The sequence below is a fragment of the Xyrauchen texanus genome, chromosome 10 (genome assembly GCF_025860055.1).
Source record: "Xyrauchen texanus isolate HMW12.3.18 chromosome 10, RBS_HiC_50CHRs, whole genome shotgun sequence".
NCBI lineage: Eukaryota > Metazoa > Chordata > Actinopteri > Cypriniformes > Catostomidae > Xyrauchen > Xyrauchen texanus.
Genome location: NC_068285.1, coordinates 15,823,858 through 15,847,097, shown reverse-complemented (window position 1 = coordinate 15,847,097; position 23,240 = coordinate 15,823,858). Strand labels below are relative to the sequence as shown.

The 23,240-nt window shown below is 37.6% G+C and overlaps 2 protein-coding genes across 3 annotated transcripts in view; both read left to right on the top strand.

Moving 5' to 3' along the window:
* Positions 1-1,760: 1,760 nt before the first annotated feature.
* Positions 1,761-7,474, top strand: LOC127650602 (uncharacterized). Its single transcript, XM_052136114.1, has 6 exons — positions 1,761-1,964; positions 3,588-3,919; positions 4,125-4,200; positions 4,303-4,381; positions 4,501-4,660; positions 5,332-7,474. The coding sequence occupies exons 2-6, from the start codon at positions 3,590-3,592 to the stop codon at positions 5,779-5,781; spliced, it is 1,095 nt and encodes a 364-aa protein (XP_051992074.1). The 5' UTR covers positions 1,761-1,964; positions 3,588-3,589; the 3' UTR covers positions 5,782-7,474.
* A 1,483-nt stretch (positions 7,475-8,957) lies between these two features.
* The window catches only part of LOC127650594 (regulation of nuclear pre-mRNA domain-containing protein 2-like), a 48,437-nt gene continuing 34,154 nt past the window's right edge, over positions 8,958-23,240 (top strand). For both annotated transcript variants that reach the window (XM_052136097.1, XM_052136096.1), the window contains exon 1: positions 8,958-9,438. In XM_052136097.1, coding sequence (XP_051992057.1) covers positions 9,147-9,438 — 292 coding nt within the window. In that variant the 5' untranslated portion in view covers positions 8,958-9,146. The remainder of the gene's footprint in view (positions 9,439-23,240) is intronic.

Sequence of the window (23,240 nt, the reverse complement as noted above, 5' to 3'; positions counted from 1 at the left end):
TTATCTATCAACAACTTTAAAATAATGTCTTTATGTCTATACACACCTTTCAGCTGTCACAGAAACGCAAACAGATGTACTTACAGTACTTACAGTGTTATATATGTACCGATCCTGTGCAGGTGTTGTTACACATGGTCTGCCACTGCATGGAGGATCAGCTGTCCATTTTGTCTCCCTGTAGCGCTGTCTTAGGCGTCTCACTGTAAGGACAATGCAATTTATTGCCCTGGCCACATCTGCAGTCCTCATGTCTCCATGCAGCATGCCTAAGGCATGTTCATGCAGATGAGCAGAAACCCTGGGCATCTTTCTTTTGGTGTTTTTCAGAGTCAGTAGAAAGGTCTCTTTAGTGTCCTAAGTTTTTATAACTGTGACCTTAATTGCCAACCGTCTGTAAGCTGCTAGTGTCTTAATGACCGTTCCACAGGTGCATGTTCATTAATTGTTTATGGTTCATTGAACAAGCATGGAAATCATTGTTTAAACCCTTTACAATAAAGATCTGTGAAGTTATTTGGATTTTTACAAAATTATCTTTAAAATACTGTGTCCTGAAAAAGGGATGTTTCTTGTTTTGCTGAGTATATTTAATTTAAAACACAGATAATTGCCAATCCATGTACTCTGTATCAAAAATATGTTAATGTCTTAAACACTTTAATAACTTTTGAGACTTTTTCAGACTTTAAAATGTTGCCTTTGAATGAAAGCCTGTCATGTCCCTCTTTCAGCAGCGATATCAAATCTCTTAACTGACTGATGGCGCTTGAGAGTTTGAAGCGCTGGCCACATGCATGGCATTGACTCGCTTATCAAAGAGTAAAGGCCATGGCATGAATAATATAGAGAACACCCGTGACATAGATTTGCTGAAATTTAATGGAAAGCCTAAACCACGTTCGTCACGATATGTGAAGTTGACTCAATGTTCATTTCAAATCGAAAATAGCCCCCAAAAAATCCCTAAATTAACCCCTTTTCTCTTAAAATAAAAAATAACGAATATTAACATGCTCTTCCCTTGTGTGAAATGCATATATACCCGTTAACATCTCAAAAATGTATTGTAGTGTTTCATGGCCCTTTTAAAAAGAGTTATATTTGGGTCTGTTCTCACCCAAAACATACTGGATCCCTTCAAAAGATATGGTTTAAACCGCTGGAGTCGTGAATTACTTTTATTCTGTAATTATGTGCTTTTTGGAGCTTCATAGTTCTGGTCACCACTGACGTGCATTGTGTGGACCTACAGAATTTAGATATTCTTCTAAAAGTCTTTGTTTTCTGCAGAAGAACATTTTTCAGTTTTGGGTGATCTATCCCTTTAAATACTTATTAGGTTTAAAGAGCTAATGCTCGCATGGCCTCCTTAAATCATTTGTACACTTTTGAGTTAAACTTTAGTTTCATCTGTTTGTATAAACGACCTGCAGTCACGTTCATAGTAAGGCAATAATGTCCTAAAAAACTGTCCCGTATTACATACAAACTCCTCCTAGTGAGAAACAACAATAAGAACCGTGTGCAAAATGTGTTCAATGCTCGTTCAGACGACAGTAATAGCAGCCTTTCCACACGAGTGCCACGTGCGAAGAGTGGGGGCGTGCAAACAGATGTTACTAGCCAATCACGGCGCAGACAGTTTGGAATTTGTCCCATTTATCGGCCAATCGGCGAGTTGGCCCTGATCTTTTAGCCAATGGGAGCCCAGCCTGGGAAGGCTTTTGTTCAGCACATGTAGCAATGCACGTGTCGTCCCTCGCTGTCAAGTGACGTTTTTGTAGAAAGGAAGAGTGCGAAAATTCTCTCAGGACAGTAGTCCTTTCGATTTAGACGTCGCAGGTACACAATCTTATTTAGCAATACATTATATTCAGCACCCTTTGGGAGTACTAACAGCACATCTGGTCCTGTCAGCGTTATTGAACACCAGTCTGTTTGTTGTGGTATCGAACATCAAGGTAAGGGACATTTTGGAATTCTTAAGGGTCGTTCACACCGAACACGTTATTTTTGTTGGTAAATATGTTTTGACTAATTGATAGTCACCAAAACGTTCTTGTTTATGTTTTTCAGCTGTTATTGCCATTTATTTTCTATTTTAATTCCAAGAATATTTTCTACTGTCAGTTTGATTAACCGCTGACGTGATCACATTTTAGGATATTGCGCATATGGTCTACGAGCTTAGTCAACAACACAGCAAAAACAGTCCTTAAATGTTTAATATGTCTTGCGTATTTTTTAACATCCCTTTTGAACAACGAGCAATTAATCTGGTGAAGTTAATTTGCTATAATGGTACAGCATGTTGTTGTTGTTTACATGCAACGTGCCTTAGAGAGCATCCTTAGTGTTTAATTTTTTTTAAATATTAAAATCTCAGTAAATGTAAAATTGTGTTAAGAACTACTTAAAACCCAGCTGCCTGCACTGCACTGTTTGGGTATACGCGCAGTGTGGAAGTCTTTTTAGCAAGTCAGTCCACTGGTGGCCATCTTCGGAACGTCCTCGGGAGGCTATTTCCAGTCATGGCTGGAAATAGCTGTCCATGGAATGGAGAAAGGCCAAAATCTCAAAAAACGGTTGGCCAAGATTACGATCAATGAACATATTTCAAATCAGCAATAAAAATATGATTATATTGGAACCATAAATTGTGATTCTTTACCGCAATTTTCTCAGCTTGTATACCTAATGCGCATGCGCTTTAACGAGTTGATTGACAGGCGATGTCTGTATCTAAAAGGTGATTGGCTCTTTTACTTGCAAGGCGGGGCTTCCTTTCTATATCCGTTGGGCGCTAGAGCCTCTTGTTTGGGTGTTCCAATCCAATTTCTCCCATTCATCTCTTCTAAGTAATATCACACACACACTTTCTGAACTGTTCAGTACTCGTTCTCTCTGAGCGCAGTAAAGATTAGTTTAGGTTCGATATTTGTTTTCCCCACTCTTACAAATATGTCATCAGCTAAATTAGGTTAAAGATTTTACAACCATACTCTGCGGTCATAAAACGGCACTCAAACAAATGGCCTACTCAAAACAGTCAACGTTTGTTGTAGTTGCAGAATAATCCCTGAACATTTTCCGATGCTGTTTTAGTGGCTTGCGTATGTAAGGGACCGTCTGAAAATAACACCCATCACTTTCAGTCCATTGATGTATTCATACAGAAGTTAGACAAAAATAAATAAATACATTACACTACAAAGTTGTAGTAGGCTCCTCTTGGGGTGACTTGCCACAGGTGAGCTCTTGCCACCTTCTCTCTATATGTTATATTAAAAAAAAGTAATTGCTAAAATTGACCAAAATGTTCTTTCACACCCCATAGGATGTATTAGTCTGCCAGTAGATAGATAGATATCACTGAAACTCACCATTATATTATTTTCGTATTCCAAATGTTGTAGTAGGCTCCTGGTGGTATGACTGACTTTCTCTTGGTCATATTTTCATCATGTATGTCTAATTATATGTATACGGTATTCCATGTTTTTACCGTATTCCATGTTTTAGTTGTGAACAATCCATCCCCTCACCCAATGTCATCCCCTCTCTCTCTCTTTGGTCTATCCCAGGAATGCTGTCAGCAGGGAGCCCTTCCAAATGGCAAGTGCAAGATTCTCTCTCCTCCTCGCCCAGCCTTCTATACAGTGAGAGTGACCAGACAGAGGATGAATCTGAGGTCTTCTCATCTGAGGGCGAAGCTTCAAGCAGTGTGGCTGATCCAAAGCCGTGTTTCTTGGCCAATGGGAGCAGCCAAGTTTCAAAATCATCTCTAACCTTTCTGAACCAAAGGAGCATAAAAGTTAAGAATGGTCAAACCTGGTGTTCTTTAGTCTACACCGGTCAGTCATCAGAGTCAGCTCAAAGGACTCCTACAGAGGGAGACTTGAAGTTTGCACGCAAAGTGAGTCTGGTTTCAAAATGCATCCTGCCTCTCAAAAGTTCTCATTACAGTATTATCCTGGCCAAAGATATTTTTCTATTTAAAACGCACTTCTAGAACTAAGTTAAAAAGTGGGCAATCCGCCTATTGTGATTTTATGTGGCTTTTTAAACTTTGTATGTGACCATGATGTTGGTAAATGGACACTAATGATCATCTCTTACAGTGTTCAGAACTGCAGCTGTACATCAGGCCTCTAATGGAGCTGTTGAATGGATTGAAAATGGGTCGATATGATAAAGGTGAGGTGTGGGTGTAAATAGAATTATACATTTTTTACACATTACATGTAATTTGCTGTATTTTGCATGTGTTTTATTCCTTAATTTTCTTCTTATGGGCAGGTTTGAGTACATTCCAGCAGAGTATTGCCATGGAAAGACTGCGAAAGATTCTGGGTGTTTTACAACAACCTGAACTTGGGTATTTCATCTTATTCTTTTGAACTTTCAATATTAATACTTCTGTTTTGTCCAGTGCATGTAATGTCTTTTAGTAAATTATATTTCTCATGAAATCTCTTTCTACTCTTACCTCTTTAGGGAGAAGTATATGGGCACTCTTTTACAGCTGGAGATTATGTTAAAGGTTTGGTTCCCTCATATAGTGCCTCAGCATCGCAGTACCACCTCTTCAGTTCACAATCCTATTGCTAGTATCCCACCACGCTGGAATCAAGACCAGTTACATATCCCTGTGAAGGTAAAAGACACTTTTCCAAAAGGGAAATCATTCCAGACAAGCAAAATGTTTCTTTTTAGTGTGCACTTTAGCTTCAAGATTTTTTTGCTTTGTATTTTACATTCAAAGATGTGGTGTTGTTTTTACAGTTGATGTATACTTTTTCTTTTTTTTTTATGTTAAAGGAACAGTTGACTCAAATTAAATTTCTGTCATAATTTACACAACATCATGTCATTCCAAGCCAGTATGACATTTTTTTCTTATGCAGAACACAAAATTAAATGTTTTACTGAATATCGCGGACCATCTTTTCAATACAATGGCAGTGTATAGTGCCCCGCTTTTAAAGGGAATAAAAAAAGTAGTCCATGCGACCCTTCCGTCATATTCCAAGTCTTCTGAAGACATACAGTAGGTTTTGGTAATAAAACAAACCGAAACTGAAGTAATTTTTCATTGAAAATCTTGGTGTTCATTGTGCATTTTTGAGAGCATGTGACATTGTCACTCTTGCACAGCCAAAAACTTGTGCTGATTTTAATGCTAAGCAATGCACAAAGTTCACCTTTAACAAAATCACCACAGTGTTTGTTTGGCAACAACACCCCCTTTGGTTTAGGGTTTGTCTTTTTGAAATTCATAAACTTATTATATGCTCTAAACTTGATCATCTGATCTTTTTCTTGCAGAAACGCAGATTAAGCTGGTCGGACTCAGACTCGCAAAGTTCTCCCAGTTGCAAACGCGTTCAAGACGAGGATCAAGGACAGAGCTTCAATGATACCAGCACGTGGCTCAGCAGCACAGAAACCACATGTAGTGAACTTGAAGATGACAGTGCAGTCTGTACACATCAAAAAGAAATGACATCTGAACCTGAACTCATAGAAAACAGCAGTCTTCTTTTAAAGGAGAAGACAATAAAGCCGCCTCCACTTGTAATACCACCCTCAGCCACAGATGGCAGCAGCTTGGGCACGCAGGACTCTTCTGTGTCCTCCACAACTCCTATTTCTGACCCACCAGCAGACTTGGGTATTGGTGGGAAAGATATTGTGTGTCCCATTGCAAAGGATTCTGTGGACAGAGATGGGCCAAAAAACAAGTGCACAGTAAATCATGTTCCACAGAAATGTTAAATGCATAACATTAATTTCTCTTGTCCAAAACATTTATTGAAGAATGCAGTTCTCATCCTGTTGATATTGGGAACTTTTATGCATAAACTGAATAATTAATGTCTCTATTACTAATCAGACCTTCCATTCTGCAACATGATAAGTACAGCACAGAAGTTATACGTTCAATATAGGTCAGGTTGAAAAGTAAGGTTTGTCTGTTAAAATAGTTCCAGATTATACATTTCTTTAAGGAATTGTTCACCCAAAAACTAATTTCTGTAATTTACTCGGCCTCGTGTTTTTTTAAACTTGTATCCATCTTTGATGGAACACGAAAAGGAGATGTTGAGGAATGTTAGCCTTTATATATTATTCACTTTAATTGCAACTTTTGCCATTTGGAATAACATGAGGGCAAGTAAATGATGCCGGAATTTTCTTTTTTGGGTGTACTGTCCCTTTAAGTCTTAAAAGGCCACAAACGTGTCTTAGTTTTGTGTTGACCATCTGAGCTGTAAAGCCAGACCAAGAAACGTGCTTGTGCATGTATCAAACACTCTTCTGCACTGCCTTTCTTTAACAGAAGCTGCAACAATATCAAATATATTATGAACTTATAACCAGGACTCAAGAAATAAGCAAAAATAAGTTCTGGTAAAATGTCCATAAGTGTTACAGTGCTGTGAGCATTAACCTAACTTGATGTCCTTTGACTTGAAGTAAAAACACTCTGAACACACAATGAATGGGACACATTTATTTATATATATATACATACATATATATATATTAGGATTATATTTTCGAGACAGTTTTATTTATTGGGTCATTACTTGAAGACAGAGTTCACTTAAGCAGCCTTAAAATGAGCCTTCAGAGAGTCGGTAGAGGATCATTGACTGGTTCGTTATCACAGCTCAATGTATTGTAATTATTAAGGGGCTGAAAGTGTTATCTCAGTAACATCAAAAGTTGTGATAAGTGGATGTATTGTGAAGTATTATTATATAATGTAGAGAACAGTTATTGAAAATGTTCTTGCCAAAAACAGTTTGCACATTTATATTGGATTGCTAACATGTTATGATGGCATGACTTTTTATAGTTTTTATTATAGGAGATTGCACAATTTGTCCCTTTTACTCACCCTGAGGAAACAGTCGTTCTTTAATTAAGAATTTGACCTTTTGTGAATTGAAGCGTTGTGACCAATGTCACTCAATGTAAAGAGCGCACTGTAAGGAAGAAAATACTTTTTATTTTATTTAGCTATTTGTTTAATTCTGTTTTCATATGTAGAACACATTCTGACATTAAAGAAACAGTAGAGGAAGTTTCTGCACGAATGAGATGTTGAAAGAGACATGTTGTGAGAATCAGGGCGTAGCTGTATTGAGTATCATATAAGAATAAAGGCCTACATATAAGAATACATTGTTGGAATCTCATAAAAGAGATTATCATATGAGGGAAAAGCTCTTTAGAAGACTTAACCTTAAATTACACTGAAGAAAGCTTCACGTGAAGGGTTTTGCAGGATATAGTTCAGCCAGTCTAGCTTTTATCCTCTGCTCTTGTGTTTTTGTTTTTCAAACCTATTTTCTCTTCTATGTTTTTTCTTATTGTATCAAAGTTGTTGTCATGGTTACTGAAATGTTTTTCAACATGTTTTACTTTTTGATATTAAATATTTCTTAAGTTATACATAGACCTCTCTTTCTCTGACTTCTTGGACCTCAACTATAGGGTCTCAGTATTAGTTTATTACTTTACTAAGAGTTTTGCCGTTTAGAAATAATTCTAATAAAGTGTAGTAAACACGACTTCAGTATGATATAATAACAACAAACTTGCACCACCTAAATCCACCACCTATCCATGAGCGTCCCCAGATGGATGTCTCCTATCAAGCACTGTATTTGATCAAATGCAATGTTAGTCATGGAGATCTATCATGGCACTTCTGGTACTGTTTAGAGCCTCCACAAGATGAGTGGTAATACATAAAAGAAAAATAACCTTTTAAAGTCTGTGGAGGCACCTTGGTACACTCAAGGTATCAGATGTTAATACCGTGGTCTTCAATGATGTTCATGTGCCATAGTACAGTACTCGTTAATACCAAAGGAAATGTAACATTGCCATGGAACCTGTAGAAATGTCATTGTTTTAACCTGGTGCTTATTTGATTTGATGGAAGTTTATTCAGTGGTATTTAACAGTTAAAGGAAGGAAGGATGGATGGGAGAAAGTGATAGAGGGAGGACAGAAAGAAAGGGTGGGAAGAAGAGAAAAAGAAAGACAGAAAGAAATAAGAAAATAAAATACACAAAAGAAAGTAACAAAGACAGAAAGAAATTAAGAATTAAAAAAGAAAGAGAGGGAGGAAAGAAAGAAAGGGATGGAAGAAGTTAAAAAGAAAGAAAAACCGAAAGAAATAAAGAAAGAGAATGAAGAAAGAAAGAACAAATGAGTTAAAGAAAGAAAAAGAAAGAATGAGCAAAAGAAAGAAAAAGAGAAGGAGAGAAATAAAGAGAGGAAGTGAGGGAGGCAAGAAGAAAGAAAGGGAGGGAACAAGAGAAAAAGAAAGAAAGGGGGAGAGAAAGAAAGAAAGTAACAAAGAAAGACAGAAATAAATTAAGAATGAAAAAACAAAGAGAGGGAGGAAATAACGAAAGGGATGAAGAAGATAAAAAGAAAGTAAAACCGAAAGAAATAAAGAAAAAAATGAAGAAAGAAAGAACAAATGAGTAAAAAGAGAAGGAGAGAAAGAAAGACAGATGGAAAGAAAGAGAGGAAGTGAGGGAGGCAAGAAGAAAGAAAGGGAGGGAAGAAGAGAAAAAGAAAGAGGGAGAGAGGGAAGAAGAAAGAAGGAAAGAAAAAAGTAAGAAAGAAAGAAAGAAAGAAAAGAAGGGAAGAAGAGAAAAAGAAAGAAAGGGAGAGAGGGAAGAAAAAAGAAGGAAAGAAAAAAGTAAGAAAGAAAGAAAGAAAGGAGGGAAGAAAAAAGTAAGAGAAAGAAAGGAAGGGAAGAAGAGAAAAAGAAAGAAAACAAAGACATACAAACAGAAAGAAAAAAGAATGAAAAGAAATAGAAGTAATGCAAGAAGAGAAAAGAAAGGAAGGAAGGGAAGAAGAAAGAAGGAAAGAAAGGAAGGGAGGGAAGGAAAAGTAAGATAGAAAGAAAGAAAGAAAGAAAGGAAGAAAAAGGAAGGGAAGAGAAAAGGGAAGAAAACAGAAAGACATACAAACAGAAAGAAAGAAAAAGAATGAAGAAAGAACGAATATGCAAAAGAAAGAGTGAAAGAAAGAAAGAAAGAAAGAAAAGAGAGAGAAAGAAAGAAATATCCCACTGATCGCCATTGAGACGGTGAGTATTTGAGTAGATGTGTGTGGACAGTGGCGGATCCAGTAAGCTCCATGATGTTGCAGTATCCACACATGAACCTGTAGGCGGCAGCACCGCGAACTACATGACTGGAAAAATGGCGGCTGGAAGTGCAGGCGCTGGCGGCCACAACAGTGGCTCGTCGCCTGCTCTGGAGTCCACTTTAGACCGTCGCTTTCAGACTTTAACCAACACAATGGAATCCATTCAGGGACTATCCCTCTGGTGCATCGAGAACAAAAAATATAACAGCGTGATCGTGCGGTACTGGATGAAGTGGATGCGCAAATGTGAGTATTTAGCACGTTAGCCGGCTAATCTGAGCTCAGGTGTGTCGAAGACACCTGTTTATGTGCTCAAATCTGCGTCACACGGGGCTCCAAATCGGCTGTGTGTGACGTTTGTGTGATAAAGTTCCATTAAAGTTGTCATAGTTTGGTGGTTTCTCTCGTTTAGCTTTCTAGACAGCCGTAGAGGGTTGTTAGCAAATTGTTAACATGTCCCCGTCAGGTCAGGACGAAGGCTGCGTTTCAAAATCTAGTGAGCTGCCTACGTAGACAGCATTTTTGGGCATCAAAGGGGACTTTTGAAGTTGGCAGCATTTTTGCTTATCATTGTCGCGTGCAGCATCAATTTTGTCTAGTTAGGCAGCTGACAGTGCTTTGAATCACATTGTTAAGTGGACAGTAAAACAATATTACAGTAAAACAGTCACAGTATTAAAGCTGAAATGTGTAATTTGTGCCCTTGCGTCACCGAACAGAATTGCTCAAATAAGCAGTTGTTTTTCCGAATACGCCCTCTGCTGCTGTTGGTCGAAAAAACAAAACCCAGATAGTCCCGCCCCAATCTCACCCCAATCTCACGCCATTGGTTGAGTCAGTGTTGCTGTGTCGGGCTTGACGTGTCCCTCAAAACGGAGCATATTTTATAGTCCCAAAAATACACATTGTTTACAGTTTTCAAGAAAATGAAACTATGAATGGCTAACTTATAATTACCGCTGCAATAAACTGGGATTGGAGAAAGTATTTTAACTGAAAAATTTACACATTTCAGTTTTGACATCTTCAATACCAAAGATCCAGGAGTTTGCCAAAAGGCACCTGGCGGACTCTCAGACCATGATAAATTAAATGATCCGGTCTAATGAAACAAAGATTGAACTCTTTGGTCTGTTTGGTGAAGTTACCTATTTTTTTTAAATTAAAGGCGCATTATGTAAGATTCAGAAACCCTTGTTATTAGTAGCCTTGTTTCCAACCTCTCTTATTTTGTTATCGACAAAGTGAAAATGGTAAAAAATTTTTTTGCATCTTCTGCCTGTTTCCATTCAAATGGACTTTTATCGATAAAAATGGTGTGCGTGATGACGTCATGCCTAAAAAAAAACACTTTGTCGCATATGTTTTGGTTTATCGCAAAAGAAATCTGCCCTTAAGCCGTTTCCGTACTGATATGTGTGTTTATTGCTAATTTGCCTCCCAGATGTGCCTAATTATTTTCCTCCTAAGTTTTGGTAAAATGGGGAGAGGATTGAGAAAATTCATTGAAATTAGCCAGCTTAATCTCATTATAATTTCACAAATAAATGCAATCAGAAGATGAGGAATTGCAATCAAAAGGGAACAGTTGCCCTTCTGAAAGGACTGTAATATTGGTCCTGATGTTATGTCTATCGCAGGATGCCACTTGTTCTGACCCGAATGCAAATCGTCATGGCCCTGTTCAAGCTGGTAAACTGCACCAAGTAATAGGGGAAACTTTCAGTCTTATTATAAGGACCATCCATCGATGTGTATATGCTGTGTGCACCGATATTAAAGAGAAATTGATGCAGTGTAATATCAAGGTTTACATTTGATACATTCCTGATATTCAATTGGCTAATGTGAACAATCATCTAAAGCATCGCCATCACAACTGCATTACGTCCCACCTATTTGTCCCTCAACTTTTAATGACCCTCTGAACTTGATTGTGATCTAAAACTAATTTTAGCGTCATAATGCAATTTACATTTTCTGAAGCGGAGCAAATTCGATCTAAGGTAAAGAGGGTTACATTTAAAATATTTAAACGTTTTAAAATGTTCAAAAGCTGGTTTTATGAAAGTGAACTCAGCATTGGACAAATATAGTTCTGATAGTTTATAGTCTTAAAAATACTGAAGAACATTCTGATAATGTCATTAAAACGACTTTTTTCATCTACTTTTACATTTTTATGCATTTGGCAGATGCTTTTATCAAAAGCGACTTACAGTGCACTTATTACAGGGACAATCCCCCCCAGAGCAACCTGGAGTTAAGTGCCTTGCTCACGGAAACAATGGTGGTGGCTGTGGGGATCGAACCAGCGACCTTCTGATTACTAGTTATGTGGTTAAACCCACTACGCCACCACCACTCCATCACTCCATTCATCTAAAGAACAGGGCAAGGCTTATTTAAGTTTGTGTAAAGAATTGCATATACAGGTCTTAATATATATATATTTTCGTTTGGTAATTTTATTTTTTTTAATTTAAAGCTTTTTTCGTTTGGTCATTTATTTAATTTAATATTGGTAATTTTGCCATCATTTTTTTTCAAAAGTATAAACAATTTAATAGAATTGGGCTTTATGTTATCGTTCCAAAAAAAGCACACTGATGCTTTTCTTCTAGTATTGTGTATTTATTTTTAATTTAAAACATATTTGTGCACAGAAATTATATATTTTTATTTGTATTGTGGGCTCATTCCATGACTGCTGTCTGTTATTTTGAATGGTCTGAGCAACTTTAATAAATAAACTGATGGCTACCGCAATTAAATTAATCAAAAACACTGGCAATTCATTTGTTCTCAGAGCACTTGTCGATGTACATAATACGACATATTTATGCTGGCACTCCTCGAAGTTTCATGTTTGCAGCATCGGATCTATATGCCGTTAAAATCAATCCATAGTCACATACAATAAATTGGCTTTCAAGAATGTATACATTGTTAATGTTTGGGGGCAAATTCTGTCACTGCAATGTTGCATTAATGCCAATTTTCTCGACAAAGTGTTTCCAAACCACTTTTTTGCGACATTTGAAGTATCAACATAGAGTTTATGCGCTAGAGTTAAACAGAAATGTATTATGTTGACACTTTATTTTAGCGATTATTTTCATTTCCATCAGCTTTATTTTAATGCGCTAAAACGTTTTTAGCAACAAATCCTTTGATGGAAACGTAGTTAATGACAATTTACTACAAACTGCAGCCAGCTACCTGTTGCTCGCGCTCATGCACAAACTCCATAGGGACGCGAGCGACCGAGCATCGGCCAAAACAATGATGTAACATACAAAGAGACTATGTGATTCACCGGTATCTTGCTGACAGACGAGGTAGCATAATTAAAATTACACAGTTATGATTGTTTTACTACAAACTTTGAGATTGTATATTATATTTGACTCTCCAGTGCTGGAACAGGGCTAAAACAAAGTGTAGATATAGGTCTGATTATGCGAGACTGTAATTTGAAGTAAACACTTTTCTTTGCATGATACATAGACTGCATTTATATTTATATGGCATTATGCTAGCTAGACATCTTTATCAATCGCTGTTAGCTAAATTTGGTGGATGATGTCAGTAGCTTAGTAGTTTAGCTAAAATGACACACTGCAAACCATGTGCTATAAGGATTGATCTGTGTAAGCTTAACTGTCCAATAAGAAGAATGCCAATTCGGGGCCTGTTTTGATCCCCTAAACCAAACAAAGTTCCCTCCAGCCGATGTTCTCTCTAGTTTTTGCTCGACCACGATCACGTTTCCACTTAGCCAGATGGGATTCAGTAGATAAATGTTTTTTTTTTTTTTTTGGCTTACTAAGAGTTTGTGTTGGAGTCGGTGTTGTGTTGGGAGCCGGATGCTGGATTCATCTGTAAAATAACGTTACCTGCTACAGTGCATCCGGAAAGTATTCACAGCGCTTTTTTCACATTTTGATATGTTATAGCCTTATTCCAAAATTTATTAAATTCATTATTTTCCTCAAGTCTACAGACAATACCCCATAATGACAATGTGAAAGAAGTTTGTTTGAAATCTTTGAAAATTTATAAAAAATGAAAAAAATCACATGTACATAAGTATTCATAGCCATTACACTCAAAATTGAGCTCCGGTGCATCCTGTTTCCACTGATCATCCTTGAGATGTTTCTACAACTTGATTAGCCTGTGATAAATTCAGTTGATTGGACATGATTTTGAAGTCACACACCTGTCTATATAAGGTCCCACAGTTAACAGTGCATGTCAGAGCACAAACCAAGCCATGAAGTCCAAGGAATTGTCTGTAGACCTCCGAGACAGGATTGTATCGAGGCACAGATCTGGGGAAGGGTACAGAAAAATTTCTGCAGCATTGAATGTCCCAATGAACACGGTGGCCTCCATCATCCATAAATGGAAGAAGTTTGGAACCACCAGGGACTCTTCCTAGAGCTGGCCGCCCGGCCAAACTGAGCTATCGGGGGGAGAAGTGCCTTAGTCAGAGAGGTGACCAAGAACCCGATGTTCACTCTGACAGAGCTCCAGCGTTTCTCTGTGGAGAGAGGAGAACCTTCCAGAGGAACAACCATCTCTGCAGCACTCCACCAATCAGGCCTGTATGGTAGAGTGTCCAGACGGAAGCCACTCCTCAGTAAAAGGCACATAACAGCCCACCTGGAGTTTGCCAAAAGCCACCTGAAGGACTCTCAGACCATGAGAAACAAAATTCTCTGGTCTGATGAAACAAAGATTGAACTCTTTGGACTGAATGGCAAGTATCATGCCTGGAGGAAACCAGCCGCTCATCACCTGGCCAATACCATCCCTACAGTGAAGCATGGTGGTGGCAGCATCATGCTGTGGGGATGTTATTCAGCGGCAGGAACTGGGAGACTAGTCAGGATCGAGGGAAAGATGAAGGCAGCAATGTACAGAGACATCCTTGATGAAAACCTGCTCCAGAGCGCTCTGGACCTCAGACTGGGGTGAAGGTTCATCTTCCAACAGGACAACGACCCTAAGCACGCAGCCAAGATAACAAAGGAGTGGCTATGGGACAACTTTGTGAATGTCCTTGAGTGGCCCAGCCAGAGCCCAGACTTGAACCCGATTGAACATCTCTGGAGAGATCTGAAAATGGCTGTGCACCGACGCTCCCCATCCAACCTGATGGAGCTTGAGAGGTCCTGCAAAATAGGTGTGCCAAGCTTGTAGCATCATACACAAAAAGACTTCAGGCTGTAATTGGTGCCAAATGTGCTTCAACAAAGTATTGAGCAAAGGCTGTTTCAAGTTGAAGATTTCAAACAAACTTCTTTCACGTTGTCATTATGGGTATTGTTTGTAGAATTTTGAGGAAAATAATAAATGTAATCCATTTTGGAATAAGGCTGTAACAACAAAATGTGGAAAAAGTGAAGCGCTGTGAATAATTTCCGGATGCACTGTAGTGTTGCAGACTGTCTGTTGATGCTGTTGAATAGTGGAAGAGAAGCTACTGTCTTGGGCAAGGCTCTCGGGAGCATGCATAAACGTCGCATCCTTTGGATTTTCACGGCAAACCTGACCCGCTCCCTTCGCATGAAAATCAGTCTACAGGCTTTAATAGGCAACCTAGGAAGAAAAGCTCATTTTTTAAGTTGCGTTACAAGCCGTTCACACATTGGCAAAAAAAATGGCGAATATTACATGAAAATTGTTACAAGTTGTCAGCAAGTTGTTATATACTGCACTTTTAAAAGTGTGATGTGCTAAGAGATGGAAGTCAGGAATCTTTGCATGTTTGTGCATATGCAGTTCAGTCTACTTTTCAAAATACTTATGAAGATCCTTGGATTAGAAATACAATGCACATTAACAGAGTTGATCCTATTTATTTTATTCACCTGAAAGCTTGTCACATGATTTAAGATTTGAAAATGTATGTTATGTGGCACATGTGTGCTCTGGAGAATTAAATGTATTGTTTTAACGACGTCTTACACACTGTTTGCAGTGGTTTCTGGATTACAAGTATATCCAGACACTTGCTACTTTTGAGGCTTTCTTTAGGTTTAAAACTTAATTTTTAAATCTTAACTTGTCCTAAGTTATACAGATTCATGAAAATGACCTTATATCAAAGGGTGTACATTTCTGTAATTGTTATGCTGCTTTTATTTATTTTATTACTTTTGGCATTTTGGTGCATTTATTCAGAAAGATTCAGGGTGTGTTTTAGTGAGGTATACCTCATGCTGATAATTGTAATGCAAATGCAATGCAATGCAAATATTGTTTTCTCATACTTCATTTTAAAGGTGCACTCAGTAATTTGAATATGTTGTGTCTGACTTACTCTGACATGTAGGGGCATGGATGCACCTTTATTTCAATTAGGGATGGACATTTTTGTCTATTTCTTATTTCGATCATTGATATGTTTCAAAAAACGAGTACTCGGGGGAGGGGGGGCGTGTCCGTCATGGAGATAATGAAAATATTTTAAGATTGTTACGAAAATTCATGTTGACAAATATTGACATGAAAAATGTCTTTGAAAACATGAACATATGACTATAAAAAATAACACTGCTTATGCCACATCAATGTTATAGAAAAAGAAACATCTGAAATAGAATAGCTGCATGAGGTGAAGCTGAAGAATAAATGAACACCAGTAAACTGAAGCCCCTTCTATGACACATCCTATGAGATTAATCAGACATACTAGATACACAACATAAACGTAACATTACAACTTGTATCTACACAAAAGGATGCAAACGCAGTTACGTGCTATAGCCGGAGAGTGTAAATCCGTTGTGGATGCGCTCTTCTAATAGTGCGCTGAAACACGGGCAAGCAAAGCAAAAATAATTCACAACATTCTATGGTGTTCTCATAATGTTATGTATATTGCTGATTACATTACAGTACTTTCATCTACTTTATTAAGTGATTGCTGACATCGCCTATATAGCCTATAGGCTAAAATTACGACATTTTAGTCAGAGTAAAACTGACTTAAATTACTGAACAACAAACGATGATTATTGATGAATTATGAATCAAATTTAAAGGATATTTTCATCAAAAGATAAAAACTATGACAAGTGTTGTTTTTCATCGTCTCTTCGAATATAGGCTATTTCTGTAATACTACCTTAATTCTGCGCTCGTTATTGTAAGTTAAAGTAGAGCCGATACATTTGTTTTATTATATATTATTTTATATATAGGCTTCTAATTTATTTAATATTAGGCCTACTTGTCTCTGTGTTTATTATCAAATGTGATTTTAAAAATGAACACACAGGATTGCTTTTAGGCTACTTTATTCAACTGTGATTTTTAAATAAAACGTTGTCTTCAATATTACTTTAGCAGCATATTTCAACTGTGCTTTTAAAACAACAACAAAAAGGAACAGCTTAGTTTTTATTTTCAAAGCTAAAGAAAAAAGGTTTAACAATTTAACCAAACGACTGCTAATTGTAGCCTAAATAAAACAGAGATGGAATGATTTATAAAACTAAAAAACAAAAACATCCTGTATATTTACCACGACTGATGAAACTTAAACATAGGCTACAGGCTACATATTTTTGTTCAAAAAGAGAAGTCGGTCTACATGCACAGGTGAGAGGCGTGTGCGGAGTCTATTCACAATTAGGCCGGCGGTGGAAAAAACGCGCTCCGCTGGAACCGATGTCGCAGGAACAGCTAAGTACCACTGGGCAAGGATGCTTAGCTTTGTAAACCGATTCCCATTTACCTTCCACCAAAGTAAAGGATCCTGGTTTACAGAGATGCATGGCTCACTGAAGAAGCTTTCTATTTCTGTGTCGCGCGAACAAAAATCACTCACGCCGTAATCCTCACCAAAAAGTGTGTCGAGCGCCGTAATTGCTGCTCGATCAGGCTGAGAGTCACTTTGAATGGGTGTGACAGAATTTGTGACTGTGTCGTAAAGCTGTTTCAGATTCTCCTTTACCCTCTCTCGAAGCTCTGTCTCAAGAATCCTCAGATGTTTGTGTCTTGGATCCAATTTTGCCGCAATCAGAGGTAGAGCAACTTTCTCAGCATCCTCGGCAACAGTGAATATGCGCCGTTTCAGAGATTCTGCCACGGCTGTCTTGAACTCCGACACTCTTGGAGACTCACCGGTCTGTGTGTTTAGGTGTTTATTGATGAGGCTATGTGTGATCGGATAGACCATCGAAACGCAAGCATGCGTCTCACTGCACATTGTTGTTGTGGCGCACTTCAGAGACTGAAGAACGGGTATCAGTTCTTCTACAATCTGCCAGTGCTCATCTTTCAAGTCAAGTGTCTTCGCATCTGCAAGTTTTGTAATATTGCGATCTGACAGAACAGCGCACACCGTCCATCTCTGTTCCAAAAGACGCTCGAACATGTCGCAGACAGAATTCCACCGCATGTGACAGTACTGGATAAGATTGTGTTCGGGTACTTTCTGCTGTTGTTGTTTCAGACGAAGTGCCGCTGTAGCTACTGTGCTGTGGTGAAAATGTGCCACCAACCGGCTGCTGGCAGCTATCATGCTTTTTACAGAAGCAACGCTGAATCCTTCGTTTATGGCTAGCTGCAGGGTGTGTGCGAAGCAGGGCACTGATTCCCAAAGATCTCGATTTGCCAAAACCATGTTACTAGCGTTATCATGAACACACGCAATCACCTTCTCCGAGCTTGACAGCCACTGTTCTGTTGCATCTTTAAGGTAGTTGGCTATGTTCACAGCGGTGTGTCGTTCGCCAAAACTGCGCGTCTCTAACACTGAACTATGTATTTCCCATTCAGCAATGTAATGGCAAGTTAGTGTTATATAGGATTCCGTAGTCAGCGAGGTCCATGAGTCCATTGTGATAGCCATCTTCGCTATCTTTGACAGTGTGTCTTTCAGTGAAGAAGCAGTCTTTTCATATAGAGCATCTATTCTTCCCGTGACTGTTTTGCGCGATGGGACATTATACTGGGGCTCAACGTAATGCATCAAATCTTTAAACCCTTCTCCTTCAACGAAACTACTGGGCAGCAAATCTTTCGCTACCATTTCGGTGATTAGTTGTGTAATCCTTTCAGCTCTGGCTGCGTTGCATTTCTGTCTGACGGTAAAAGATGCGATGCTCGTCTGAGTTGCCTCTCTGGTATCGGAAGACATTTTATGTACAAATACTAGATGATAACGCATTGTACTTGTGGTAGATTTGTGTGACAGCTTGGAGCTGCACATCTTGCATTGAACTGTATTTTCATCTATTTTGTCGAAGTGAAGCCAGACATCGCTACGCAACTTTGAAGCCATGTTCCTCTCTGTTCTTTGGTCTGGGCTTTGGACCGCATGCTCTGGCAACGCTAACCAATCAGAGCTCAAGGTGCCGCCCAACATTTAGCTATAACCAATCAGAAAAAAGAGAAATGTCTTTTTTCATTGTTTTTATGATCGATGGTCGCTGTCACGTTCGAGTACTCGAGTACTCGAGTACAATTGCCCATCCCTAATTTCAATGCAGTGGACCCTTTTCGCATATTCGGGTTTGCAGAGCGGAAGTAGAATCATAGTTGGTTGAACTTGAATTGCAGTGAATGGGAGACAACAACAAATGTAATTTTTGCTCAACCGTTTGCTCCAACAGCAAAAGAAATGATCAACACTTATGCTTTCATGGCTTTTCAAAGAAAGATAAAAATATAGAGCAGAAACATATGAAGGTAAATCATTTGCAAAACTCAAGAGCTTGTAGATTTTAATTTGAGAACTTGTACAATAAATATTTGTAAGATGAAATTTACACACAGTAATGATGCAAATTCTTGTCAAATAAAAATCTGTTGCAATCTGCACTCACAGATAATAATCAAAAATCTGTTTTGAATTCAAAGTTGTAGAAAAATAGTTACAAATGTGTAAAATGACATTCACATAAATGCAACAACAGACACAAACATGTATTACATATTTACTTTTGTACTTTAATTCACTTTCGCAGTATAAACACACATCGGCTCTTACAACCCCTCAAATCTGCCACTGCAACTTAAAATCTTTGCGTCTTTACATTTGCAACTACTTCTGCGATAAACTGGTAGCAGAACTCACTTGTGCACTTGTAAACCCAGATGCGAGACAAGAGAGAAGGCTACTGGTGCTGGGCGGGGCCAATGAAGTTGTGACCACTCACAAGAGCTAGAGCAACTGATGCCGGACCAATCAAAACTGATCATCTTAAAACGTGATGACATCACGCATCTGCGCCAGAACTGTTTTTTGTAGCAAAACAAGTCCAATGGCTGGTTGATTCAATGGCAGGATAAGTTAAGTAACTTGACTATTAAATTATTTAGAGTGAGTTTATTATGTCAAAAATCAAATGAGACTATTTTATCAAGTTGATTAATGCAGAATTCGGTGCTGACAGACCACACATGTTATGTCTAATGATGGCCATGAGAAATTCTCTGAAAATCTGTTACTGGTATGTTTGTATTCGATAAAACAAAATGGTATGCGTCAATCCTTCCAGCTGTCATGATTTCCATATTTCCATTAAAATGTTAAATAGAGGTACCAATATGTATACGAGTGAAGAAAGAACCTCCGTTATCACCAGAGAACTGTTCCTAAATTTTTTATCTTTTCCAGATAAAATTAGAATGATGACAACAGAGACAGCTGACAAATCCTATAATTTTCTGATTGCAGCATTCTGCTATATTTCAATCATATTCTGCTTTATTTATCTTCAGTATTATTTACATTTTTATTAAAATTTTTAAACTGAACAAATTCTGGCATCATGTAGTTGGACTGAAACATTTTGTTGTGTGTGCAAAACACACAACAACTTCAGTTTTGTTCTTTCCGAAAATTCTCCTAATTTTCATATGAATGGATAACTATATTAATCACACTTGCTGATTAGAAGATAAAAAAATCATGCCTTTTTATAATTTCATTATTATTATTTCAGTCATTTCCCTTATACATCAAAGCTGTAATATTGCATTGTTGCAAATTTGCAAGCAAGAAGTCATACAGTACTTGTTTAGATGAATTGCAATGGTACTGTGATTATTGTAAGAAACCCACTTGTAAAATAATGATGATATTATACACTGTGTGCATTCTTGTTTAAAATGAGACTTTATTTATTAGAGCCTGACCGATATGGGATTTTTGAGGCCGATACCGATTTTAGAGGGGGAAATTCACCGATATGGTAGCCAATATATCTAATTTCTGAGCTGGAATGAAAACAGACCTTTTCTACGTAGATTGCGCACAGATTTTGCACCGATATGACTATGCAAAGGTACTCAGAAGGCTGGTCTCTTAAATGTTTTTATCAAAGAATATTTGTCATTATTATTATATATTGTCAACAAATTCTAGAAATGAACACTCAGAAAATAAGGAATAAATAAAAATACTATAAAAAGCTTAATAATCATCAGCACTGTATGTTCAGTATCAGTCAGTTGCTGACCATTTAAATAAGGAATAAATAAAAATACAATAACTAGCTAAATAAACATCAGTATTACTGTTTAGTATCAGTAAACTGCTGACCATTAAAATAAAGAATAAATAAAAATTAAATAAATAGCAAAATATACATCAGTACTGTTTAGTATCAGTCAAATGCTAACTATTTTAATACTGCCAGTCAATTAGTGGCAGGTTGTAAAACAAGAAGCATTACACCTGCTGATGCAAGTGGTGTTGCACCATATTCTGCTATACAAGTTCAGGGGAAACTTTCAACGGTGGAAAACCAGACTTTTAAATATTAAATTTTGTAAATGCAATGACTGAAATTGTTCATTTGAAGGGGATACCAAACTGTGAATCCTGAACAAAACAGTTTTGTGAATACATGTTTACACATTAGCTTCCATTCAGCAGACATGCAATGAAAGTAACTACGTGGTTACCTAGTTAGCTATAAGTTTGCTGTCACAGAGAGTAAAAGACGGAAATTGTTTATTTCATTTCCAGCATTGCGTCTCACCAACTAGGTAACAACATAGCATGAATCCAACCCACAACGGACACAATCCACAACTGCACCGTTGTCTGATGAGCTGCAAAAAGATGCTCTGATGTTTACCTTTCAATCTGCTACATTACTGACTGCACTGAAACTGCTAGATGGCTAACAGCAAACAGATGTGATAACCCACATTGACATGGTTGACAGGGATAAAGTTTAGGGATGCACCGAAATTTCGGCCGCCGAAAATTTTCGGCCGAAAATGGCACTTTTGGTTTTCGGCCGAAAGAGAAAAAAGGCCGAAAATATGAGCCGAAAATATATACCTCCTCGCCCCGCCCCTCAGTGCTCAGATTTCAATCTGGATCGATGTAGCCCTTATCACAGCTGTTAGATAATTCCACAACGGCGCTACCAAACAAAGGCGATCATGTCAGCGGTGTGGAAATTCTTCAAAGTTTATGATAAGGACATCAAATTTGCGATCTGCAGTGTTTATTCAGCAGAACTTTCAAGATATATATACAGAATACAGCAAGAGATTCTACAGGAAAATGTCACAACTAGCGCAGCTACACCACAACTTGAGACGTATTTATCTGAACTACGCCAGAAGGGACAATCTCCTTGACTACGGGCGCATAAACAAAGACCGCTTTCCTTTGCTTGCGTGGATTGCGCACAGGTATTTATCTGCCCAAGCACCAGCACAGAGAGTGAGAGACTGTTCAGTGCAGCGTCTCATGTTCTTGATGAGCTTTCTGACAGGAGAGACTGTCAGAAAGTTTAGCAACTTTTGTTCTTGAAGAGAAACCTGTCACTTGTAGTTAAATAGAAAGCGGTCCAATATGATGTGAATAGCAATTACATTACACTTGTTCTTCACTTGAGGATACATCTGTCGTTTACAGTTGAGGTTGGATTTAGTTCAATTACTGTTGTTTTGCACAATCATTTTCACTTAAAGTGTACATACGTTTACATAAACAGAACAGAGCACTGATCTATATATATAATTATATATTATAGATATATATAGATCAGTGGAATAGAGGCCCTCTGCCATTCTGTGTTCTGCCTGTTGTTTTAATTAAAATTACTGTTGCATATTTAAACTTTTTGAAAGATGCTAGCTAAGTTCATTACTTGACTCTTGTTTTGCATATAATAGTTTTCTAAAACTTTACATTATTTGGATAATTGTTAATAAAATCTGTAAAATTAGATTTTTACAGAACTGAAAGAAGAATAATATTTAATATAGTTTTAATATATTTTTTGTCCAATTTTGGTGTGCTACTTTCAATAAAAGTGTGATTTATTTTATTGGTTTGTAGTTTTTCAATTCAGATTAGTTAAATTCATGAAATTAATGAAAAAGTATCAAATTAATACAATTATACACAACATTTTTTTTTTTAAATAGGTAAAAATTTCGGTTTCGGTTTTCGGGCCAAGTGCGTCCTGGATTTTCGGTTTCGGTTTCGGCCCAGAATTTTCATTTCGGTGCATCCCTAATAAAGTTATATTGAAAAGGAAAAATTATGGGATAATTATTAATGAACTTTGCAGTATGTATTTCACAAACTAGTTAGCAACTTACCGAGAAGACACCGCTTAACACTGCACCAAATATTTATTGTACAAGTTCTCAAATTCTAATCTACAAACAACTAAATTTACTCTGATAGAAACGTGTCATAACACGTCTGTGAAAAGGGTTCATAGTTTTCAGTTAATGATGCCATTGTAGAAATTCACTATTCACAATCAGTCATGATTTAATCCTTGAGTGAAATTGTCCAATAACAGGGCAGTTACTGAGATTAAGTGAGTAGTATTCAGCTGGTCATGTGATAACACATCTACCCCATGAGAGGATTCTCACCATGTAGAATAGAACAGCTTTTATAAGGTTACTGATATGATTGGAGTCTTCATCTCATGTGAGTGCTCATGATTTTTATATATTTTATGTTTCAATACAACTTTTTGTTGTTATGTGCCATCGTGTTACTACAATAATAGACCAGTGTGCAACACAGTCTCATTTAA

Bases quoted from the DNA above. Each gene is read 5' to 3' on its own strand.
- LOC127650602 (XM_052136114.1), top strand. From the start codon at position 3,590: ATGCTGTCAGCAGGGAGCCCTTCCAAATGGCAAGTGCAAGATTCTCTC. The intron at 3,920-4,124 runs GTGAGTCTGGTT...CATCTCTTACAG, and splicing joins ACTTGAAGTTTGCACGCAAA to TGTTCAGAACTGCAGCTGTA. The intron at 4,382-4,500 runs GTATTTCATCTT...TTACCTCTTTAG, and splicing joins TTACAACAACCTGAACTTGG to GGAGAAGTATATGGGCACTC.